The 10,121-nt window shown below is 38.3% G+C and overlaps 1 protein-coding gene across 2 annotated transcripts; it reads right to left on the bottom strand.

Annotated features, from left to right (window-relative positions):
* Positions 1–680: 680 nt before the first annotated feature.
* Positions 681–9,404, bottom strand: LOC125878530 (ATP-dependent zinc metalloprotease FTSH 4, mitochondrial). 2 transcript variants are annotated; one of them, XM_049559806.1, is made up of 7 exons: positions 9,165–9,404; positions 8,864–8,951; positions 6,486–6,749; positions 6,088–6,333; positions 5,868–6,001; positions 2,544–3,020; positions 681–1,957 (listed from the first exon to the last, which is right to left on the bottom strand). In XM_049559806.1, exons 1-7 carry the CDS (start codon positions 9,189–9,191, stop codon positions 1,034–1,036), a joined length of 2,160 nt encoding a protein of 719 aa, XP_049415763.1. In that variant the 5' UTR covers positions 9,192–9,404; the 3' UTR covers positions 681–1,033. The 2 variants fall into 2 exon arrangements, with proteins under 2 accessions (XP_049415763.1, XP_049415764.1); XM_049559807.1 differs by having other exon boundaries at positions 5,868–5,992.
* Positions 9,405–10,121: the final 717 nt, after the last annotated feature.

Below are 10,121 nucleotides of genomic sequence, written 5' to 3'. Positions count from 1 at the left end.
TATTTAATTTAAAATATCTTGCTACAATCTTAAAAGTTCTATAAGGTGTTCACATGATTACTTTCTATAGTTTAAATTCCATAAATTCTTTTCATTTTAGAGCATAAAATGTAGTAATTTATATGTTAATAGTCAGTCAGAAGAGAATTTGATAATCGTGGACAGTCTAGAAACCTTTTTATATAATCAAAAATATATAAACCTTATAACGAAGATCTTTCTATGTAGTTCAATTTTCAAGTTAAAATATATAGATGGTCAAGAAACTATTGCTTATTCAAAAGCATATAAGTGCCTTAAAAGAGTAACAGCAAGTGGAATTTTGAGGTGAAAGAATTAAATTGCTCTTCAAGTGCAAATGCAACACAAAATAATCTTATGAACCAAAGTGAAAAGTTTACATAAACTCCGGAAAAAGTTAGAATTATCGAAGCATCTTATTTTAGTGCAGATGTAAACTTTGATTTTTTAAAAAGAAAAAATCTATAGAAATTTAGAACTACATAAAACTAATACCACACATCAGTTTATCTAAAGATGGAAAACAATTAAAACGTGTTGAGAAAACCACATTACAGGAAGAAAAGAAAAAAAATGATCCCTCAAATGACAATTATGTGATTAAGAAAAATACTGCAATAAAAAACTCCTAAACAGCTTCTAAAAGCCAAAAGAAAAGGTAGGTAACCAGTAATTGCATTATTGGAAAGTGATGAAGTTTGTGACACTCCTAATTTTACAATATACTCATGAAAAATATCCAACTCAAATAGGCAATGAGTCTGCAGATAATTAAACTAAGATCTGTAAAGGTCAGCTAAGTGGCTTATAACACCAGAAGAAAGAGATCAGCTAAAAATGACACACTTGACAATATAGATATGCCATTTATCTGTTACTATTTCCGTTGACCTCTAAACTCACCTCCATACACTAATCACCTTCTTGATAGCAATGAAAGGGTTGAAAGCATGCATGAGAATGATCCACTATATGCACATGGATTGATAAAAACTAGCAACAAGTTACCATGCTAAGATCCTACAGGAGAAATGCCTTGGGTTTTGGCTGCGGCAGTGGCAGCAGCTGCAGCGGCTGCAGCTGCTGCTGCTGCAACAGCAGCCGGATTTGATGGAGGAGATGGATTGGACTGTGATGGACTCTCCTCTGAGACTAATTGAGGTTTCTTTTGCTGTGTTTGTTGAGAATTGACATGGGTAAGCAGGGCCTTAATCTGATTTCCGGTCATCGTTTCCTGCTCAAGCAATGCATTGGCAAGCGCATGAAGCTCTTTGATATGGGTGGTGAGAATCATTTTCGCATTGCTGTACGCCCTTTCAAGTAATTCTCTTACTTCCTTCTCAATGAGAAGCCTCGTTTCAGTGCTCATACTCTTCCCATTATCATCGTAGTTGTGGGTGACAAGCCCCACTTCTTTGCTCATACCAAACTTTGTAACCATGGCCCTGGCTAGCTTGGTTGCTTGCTGGAGATCGCTAGAAGGACCAGAAGTTACTTCACTTTCTCCAAAAATGAGCTCTTCAGCAACTCGTCCACCCATGCAAACATCAAGCCGAGCAAGCATCTGCTTACGGGACATACTAGTCTCATCCTTCTCTGGCAATTGAGCAACCATACCAAGAGCCATTCCACGTGGAACAATGGTTGCCTTGTGCACTGGAAGAGCCCCATCTGTATGAATAGCCACAAGAGCATGGCCACCTTCATGGTAGGCTGTAAGCTTTCTTGTCTCTTTGGATATGAAAGCTGATTTGCGCTCACTTCCCATCATGATCTTGTCCTTAGCATACTCTAGATCAGCCAAGCTTACAGCTTTAGCACCTTCCATTGCAGCCTTCACAGCAGCAATGTTAACCAAATTGGCAAGGTCAGCCCCGGAAAACCCAGGAGTCCCCCTAGCAATGATCATAAGGTCGACATCATCTGCTTTCACTACCTGCCAGATAGGAAACATTTTTGACAGAGATTAGAAATGATGCTAAGTAAAACCCTTGAAAATTGCAGTTGCACCTGCAGTTAACAATCCAGCTGAGAAAGATGGTCAAATGAACCATGCATGGTGGAAACAAAGGAATGTTTTGAGGCTGCCAACTCCAGTTTGACATGGTAGCAAAGTTCTTATAAGATTAAACCCACATAAATATAGGTGCTGCTAAACAGCGATGTCAAAGTAAAATGTGATGGATAAAAAATGCCACAAGGGAAGATATGTACAATGAACCTTCACGAGTAGGCAACTCAATTGTCTAATTCCAAAGGCATCTTGTCTTCAAATACTTCAATCAATTCACAGTATAGGTCAATAAAACTAGATTCATCAATAGAAAAAAGGATGCAAGACAATGTGTACATGCATAACACATTTCTTGTTTAAAATGCTAGCAGAGATATAGTCATAAAGAAAATCCGTCAGCTATTAGAAAAACATAAGAATAGCTGTGTATCACAACAAATAGTTCATGAGAGCAATGACCTAGAAACTACAGGATCTATAGAGATGCCCCATTGTCCAGAAACAATACCTTTGACATGTGAGATTCCAGGATCTGCTTCCGACCTTCAACATCAGGATTTGGTACAACAATGTTGCGATCAAATCGTCCAGGTCTCACCAGTGCCTTATCCAATGACTCTGGGAAGTTAGTGGCCGCAATCACAATGATTCCATCATTTTGTTTGAAGCCATCCAGCTCAACAAGCAACTGATTCAAAGTCATCCTCATATATTGCTGGTCCTTTGGGTTACGGCTTCCTCCAATGGCATCAATTTCATCAATGAATATAATGCAGGGTGATCGTTTCTTAGCAGCTGCAAAAAGGTCTCTTACTCTTCGGGCTCCAACACCCACAAACATTTCTTCAAACTCACTACCACTGCATGAGAAAAAGGGAACCCCAGCTTCCCCAGCTATAGCTCTTGCCAACATGGTCTTACCAGTTCCAGGAGGACCAACAAGTAGCACACCCTTTGGGAGCTTGCCACCAAGACGAGTGAATCGCTGCAAATGTCAAAACAAGGAACTGTAAAAACATCTACCTCACAGTATTAAAACAAAGCATTGGAAAAGCTCCCATCAAGACTGAGTCAAAAGGTCAATGGTAAACAAACACAAAGGAGAATTAAGGGAAACATAAAAGATTTAAAAAGATATTGACACAATTTAGTCATAATGCAATTACCAACCAAAGTAGAAAGTCATATACTAGCAACAGAACAAAAACTTTGGTATATTGCTATGTGAGTGTGAGTCAAAAATCAGAATTGTCACCAACTTCCCTTTCAGAAATGTTGACAAAAGGTGAACCGGAGAGGTTGGAAAGCCTTCTTATACTAGTTTATCTCCTCTTTTACGCCCCAAGGGTATCGTCGCTCAGACTGATAATAAATGAAATTAAAAGATACAGGAATTTACCAGCAGAAATGTGATCATGATAGTGCTTCTAATTTGAATTAGGTAGGTCCCAATCAGTAAAATTGGTCATACTTGTTTTTGGTATTGGATAAAAGTTTTTTAATAAATATAATGCAACTGTCAAACTAACCAATTAATTTGATTCTCACCCAAGTCCTCACATGGCTCAGCTATGTGGCAGACCAACTTGTTCAACTCCCAAGCAGATACTACCAAATACTACTACTAATTAAACCCTCAGGGGTTGGCCTGCTGGCAATTGACTTGAGCCTTGGGGTTTGCTCCCTTTCAAGGTCTCAAGTTCGAAACCCACTAGGTGCAAACAATTTCTGAGGGCCATCGGACTGGGTAAAACCTGAATTAACCGTGGTGCACTTGCGGGAAACTCCTTGCCGAGGGCCTGTGCACCCCCGGGATTAGTCGGGGCTCAAAGAGACTCGGACACCCGGTGCAAATAAAAAAAATACTACTACTAATTAACTGAAAGCTACCAAATAACCAAAAACATTAACTGAAAGCTGTCAACCTACAAACGATGGTCCGCTCTAGCTTGCATGCACCTCAACTAATCCATTGGGTACTTGTGTGCACCTCCCAGCAATACAAATATTGATTAACTCTGTCCCCAAAGCTTAGACAAATGGGAATTCACCTAACATTTTTGCTTTATTTAACTTAAAGTTGATCAAGGCAAGTGACAAACCTAAATCACGAAAATCCCACCTTTGAAACACTTGGATACTGCTCACAACTAATGAATTAGAGCACGTGGAGCCATTTCCTTACATGTTTTTCATGTCAATAAAAAAAAGACTAATTAGTTCTCGTCCACCATGTCCTATAGGGATCACTGAATCAATAGCAATAGGCTCAGTTTAAAGAGTACATGGAACGACACAAAATAATATCAAGGGTGGTAATCAGAATGGGAGTCATTTTGGCTGACACCAGATAATCCGATAAAAAGGCAGTACCAGTTATGGTCCAGATTTTACCTATGGAGAACAGGCAGAGACAATCAACCCTCTTTTTTATATTGAGAGTGGACAGATCAGATACGCAAAAAAATTATCAACCTAGGGGAAATTAGGTGGGTGATGCCAGGAGGTATATTGGATGTGCTAAATAGTTGGAGCAGAGATGTGCATGTAACCATTCAGAAAGAGAGATGAAGAATCGTCCCAGCATGCATTTGGTGGACTGTTTGGAGAAAAAGGAATCAGAGATGTTTTGAGACAAACACAGCAGTATTCAGAAGTTGAAGATGAAATGATTAGCCCCTTCATTATTTTGGTGTAAACAAAATATTTAGTGGAAGCTGAAGATAATTTTCGATGTTCTAGACAGTATGCAACAAGCCATACAGATAGGAAGTTTACTAGTATTCTATTTTACTTTTGGGGGACTACGCTGCTTGTGTAGTATACTTGTTTATACATTAAATAACCATTCTTAAAAAGAAAAAAGAAAAAAAGAATTAGGGGTCATTTTTCAGATAACTGAATTTTTTAGTATTCAACCATGTGAAAATCCAATTGACGAATTGAATGATGAGAAGCTACGTATTAACTCAAGGGAAATAACCCTTATAATCGTTTTGTCAGTTCTTCTATCCTTCATTTCCCCCCAATACCTAACATATAGGGATATAACTGACAAATGATAAGACTTTTAGACACTTTTCCACACAACGAGGGGAGGAAGTGCTTGCTGCCAATCTGCATGTTCATTTTTCACAAGAAAAAGGAAAAATGTACAGTTAGTACATACAACTAACAAAAGATGATTGATGTTCTCAGGTCAGTGTTGTCAAAGGCACGCTTAAGCCCTGAAGCGAGGCTCAAAATGTGATGAGCGCTTCGTGTAATGTCATTATCAAGGTTCTAAGACATATTTTTCTTTGTCAATGAGCCTCTTTTGAAGAGTTGACACTAAACAATTGATATGTCACTTTATCTTAATCTTTTTTCAATTTCTTTGTTCATAAATTTGTCATTCATGTTTATAATTATTAGTCTTGGACTAAACAAATATATTTGTATTTTTTTCTCCCTTAACGCCTTTTTTCATTAAAGCCCATGCTTTATTTGTGCTTTGTGCTTAAAGCCCCAACGGACCTTAGAGCTTTTTGGTGCTTTTCTCCTTTGATAACACTGCCTCAGGTTACACATATCCTTGTCAGGTTCTCAGGTCATTTCCATCATCATTGAACTTTTGGTGGGAAAGGGCAGATCAAATTAAAAGAGATATACTTGTGCCCTGCATTTCCAATCTCAGACGTAATGTCAAGAACAATATCAGACCTTCCAGCATTACTTTTACTGACAGACATGGACTTCGACACAAATGATAAAATTTGTTATTTAGTTTTGACGCTGACAGGAGAATATATCGCTCTGGTGGTTACTGAATAAACCTCCCATACTAACTCACCTTAGGGTCTCGGAGATAGTGAACAATTTCTTCCAACTCCCCTTTCGCCTCATCAACACCCTTAACGTCGGCAAATCTTGTATTGGTTTCCATGGTCGGCTGCACTTCCTCATTTAGACCAAGTCCTGAGGCAGCTAACATCATTAACAAGAAGAGAATTTTTATAGACAAATCATATAACCTTAACGAAGACCAAGAAAAAACTACAGAGCTTCGATACCTTTGCTGATTCCTCTATCTTCAATGAGTGCACCAACACCTGAAATCAAGAGAAAGGCCAATCCAAGAGCCCGGAAAGTACGCCACAACTGTTCTTTGAAATGACCCCCTTCAACAGCCACCATATGTATAGGAGCATTAGGAGTACCAAGAGCACCATCCTTTGTAGCTTTGCCAACATTCCTAAAAGCTGAAAGAGCTCCTATATTTGCTTCTTCTGCATGAGAGCTAGCTGTACCGCTAATCCCTGAAAGACCACTAGTCAGACACTAATTAGTTTATCTCCTATCAACTTATCAGAAGCCCCAAAATCAAGAATGTAAAATAACTGATTCTCAAAGCCAAGCCAAATCAACAGTCCAAGCTAACGAGAGATAAGACTCTCTTATTAGGTCTCACCTCTCTGCAATGTTCGGAGCAGCTCACTTTCATCTAATCTATCAACCTTAACCAGTGCCTTAACATACTCAGAGAGTGCTGCTGGATTAGAATGAAGTGAAGCTTGGCCTTCAAACAATCTTATGACTGCCTCTGGTTCATTCTTATGATATAGCTCTCTCAGATATGCTGCATCAGTAGCTTCTTCCGATTCACGTACCCGCCGGGCTAGGCTGCCAACATAACTTGACTGAAACCTTCCCTTGGTTCTTCCAGCTCCATGTACTGCACAAAGGAACACACTAGAGGATTACAACATACTCTGCCAAGATGTCAGTAAGGTAATAATAAAATAGAAAGAGAATTTATCCGCTCTGCCAAGATGTCAGTAAGGTAATAATAAGTTAGAAAGAGAATTTATCACATAACTGTACATCTCCTACTACAAAATGCAACAAAAAAGTCGACGCAAACATTCAGAAAGGTGATACAAAAATGATTAAACCAGAAGAAGCCAGAAACTTCTTTAGGACTTAAAAACTTTTAACTTGCAACATTTAAGGTACATTTTACTCATTCAAGTAACTGTCAGAAGGTCTAAATGTCAGCTATTCGTCTGCAATTTGCCAAAAAATGTAGAGGCTAACATGTTAGGTGATGAATTCTTCATTCATTCAAAGGCTCAAAAGACTTGGAAGTATGGAAAAAGGTGATCGCACGGAACTAAAGAGATTGCTAGTTTCACCTTCATAAAGCACTTTTTTTGTTGATAAAGCAAGGCATTTCATTTACAAAGGGGCATCAAGAAGATGCATAGTTCACAAAGCACATTACTCATAAATTGCTTTTCAACTTTCTCTTGTAAGCACAAGAAAAATCTTATGAAGTAAAATACCCTTCGGGGTGGCCCAGTGGTTTTGGCTTGGGACTTCCATGTTGGAGGTCTCAAGTTCGAAACCCCTTGCCAACGAAAGCAAGGGGTTTGCCTTCTGGGTCGAGCTCGTCGCACCAGGCTTGCCTAGTGCGGGTTACCTCTCCTATGTGGTTGCGAGCTATTGCATAGGAGCAGAGGTTTTACCCTGTGCGCACCCAAAGGGTAGCGGCTGCAGGTTTTCCTTGTCATCAAAAAACAAAAAAATCTTATGAAGTAAAATCTAGGGAACGTCAACACTATGAAACCTACTTATCTAGAAAAATGGACAAAATTTTGAAATCATAATTGGATTTCAAGTGCAAAATCAAAATTCTTCTCAGCAACATGCAACTAAAGAGACCAACACTGTAGAGGGATTTCACCAGAATTCTCACTTCTCAATTACTGGGTATTACCAATTATTACTTTTAAAATAAGTATGAGCAGCAAGAAATCTTTAAGTGAAAGCAGTTTGCGCAGGGTGATATAAGGTAAAAACTTTTTTTTTTAATTGGTGTCCGGATCCGGACCAGCTTGAGCGCACCTCGACTAATTTCACGGGATACCTGCCACCTCCCACCAGAGCATGGAAAGAAATCACCTAGTGCTTTCTGTCTTTGCTGGGACTTGAACCTAAGACCTCATGGTTCTCACCCACTTCATTGACCACTAGGCAACCTCAATAAGAGAACTACATCCCTTTCATACATACGTGAGCCACATCGGGATCCTTTGCCACTCTTCTACCTACCAACATTGTCAACTATCTATGCCACTCTTCTACCTACCAACATTGTCAACTATGTCTTCATTATTAAAGTTGCTCACATTTTGACCTCAAATACCGTCTGCTCTTTTCACATTTTACTGTAGTACATTGTGTGCTGCAACTTAATACTAAATCTGCTATCCTCGAGGCTTTCCTTGAAGACTCTTTTTTTTTATGACAAGGGAAACCCGCCGCCGCTACCCTTTGGGTGTGCACAGGATAAAAACTCCGCTCCTATGCAATAGCTCGCAAACCACACAAAAAAGGTAACCCGCACTAGGCAAGCCCTGTGCGACGAGCTTGACCCATTTTTCCTTGAAGACTCTTAATTGGGTACATTTTTTGTTCACTTTGGTATTGGTTTAAGAATTATACCAACTCTGAATATAAAAGCCAAAACCTTTTCTTGATTGCTTTTGCCTCGCTAGTAGAACCCAACCTAGTATGGTGTACTGTAGAGAACATTTATCAGTGTATGGATCTATGGGTTCTAGACATTGTAGGTATGACCATAGTGCAGTCTAAATAATATAGAGGCTCGACCCTTTGTTGATACCAGAAACATCTAGGCGAAAATTATGTACAAATAACAAGCAATATTTCCATGAAGCCAACCATGCCATTTTTTTTTAATATTTGTCAACCATCAAACACTATTATCTCTACAAGAAGGAAACACGACTCTCACTTCGTGAATACAAAATCTTTAAAGCATACCTCCACCTCCAATCGCCTTTCTAGACGTAAGATAGGTTCTATTGAGAAAATTGCTTAGCTGCCTCAATTGAGGTTGCTGCCTTTCAACCTGTATAATAAAAGTAAAATTCAATGCATAACAGAGGAGAGAGCAAGGAGAAAAAAAAAATCATACTAAGAAGAAGACTGAACAAATATAAAAACACCAGTATTAGGGTTTTTATAACTGAACACACCAAGAAATCTCCAATTATAAGTAAACCCAAAAAAAATCACAGAAACCAAATGAAAGAAAGATCTGATAAAAGTGAAAAGAAGAGACCTGTGTGAGAAGGCGCATTAGAGCCATCTCTAAGCAAGAAAGATTGATCTTTTCTTGAACCCCTTTTTTCACTTTTTCCTCAAAAACTTCTTCCTCTTCTTCTCTATCTAGTTTCTTGATGCTTCTACTACGAATTTTTTTGGTGATCGAAAATTGGGGAGGCAGGGGAAACTGGAAAAGGAAGGTTGATTTTTATTTTTTCTTCCTGGAGAAATACTTTTTAAATATTTATTCTACTGTTTGATAAAAAAAATATTTGGAGGTGCTAACTTGTTCACCGTGCGTCAAAGAGCACCTCTACAGTCTATTTACATTTTACTTTACTCGTATAGAAACGACGGGAAGTTGTCACTTCTTTTTCGACGTGTCTGTTTTTGATAGAGGATAATATAGACTCTCGAAATTCTATTGGTATTGCATAAATTGGATCAAAAGAAGTAACAAATATTATTTGAAAGTGAATTAAGAAGTACTATAAATCAGTATTTTAAAAGGTGGGGACGTGAGGCGGGAAATTTTACTTAGCATGGACGATCTTTAAATTTTAATTTACAATATAGTAAAATAATATAATATTTTAAAATTATAAAAATACATCAATAGTTTAAAAGTAATTACAAACATTATTAAGAAAAGGGAAAATTGTATATAATAGCAAATTATTAATTCAAATTAAATGATATAAACATAGTTTGATTTAATTGTACCCCATAGCAAACTGTTGCTATTTCGCCTCTCTCCTGGTGAATTTCGCTCGCCTCTCTCATTCTCTCTCTCGCCTCTCTCGCTTTTATATAAACGCAAATGTATAAAATGTGTTTGTGTTTGTATAAAGCGAGAGAAAATTGTATGTATACATATATTTTTGTTCCCCTCTCTCCCCTCTCCAAAATCTCGCTCGCCACTCTCCCAGATCTCGCTCGCCAGTCTCTCCCTCGCCTTTCTTGCTTATACAAA

This window comes from Solanum stenotomum, chromosome 10 (assembly GCF_019186545.1).
Source record: "Solanum stenotomum isolate F172 chromosome 10, ASM1918654v1, whole genome shotgun sequence".
NCBI classification, from domain to species: Eukaryota; Viridiplantae; Streptophyta; class Magnoliopsida; order Solanales; family Solanaceae; genus Solanum; species Solanum stenotomum.
Note: the sequence above shows the minus strand (reverse complement) of the source record. Positions and strands in the feature narration are given on the sequence as shown.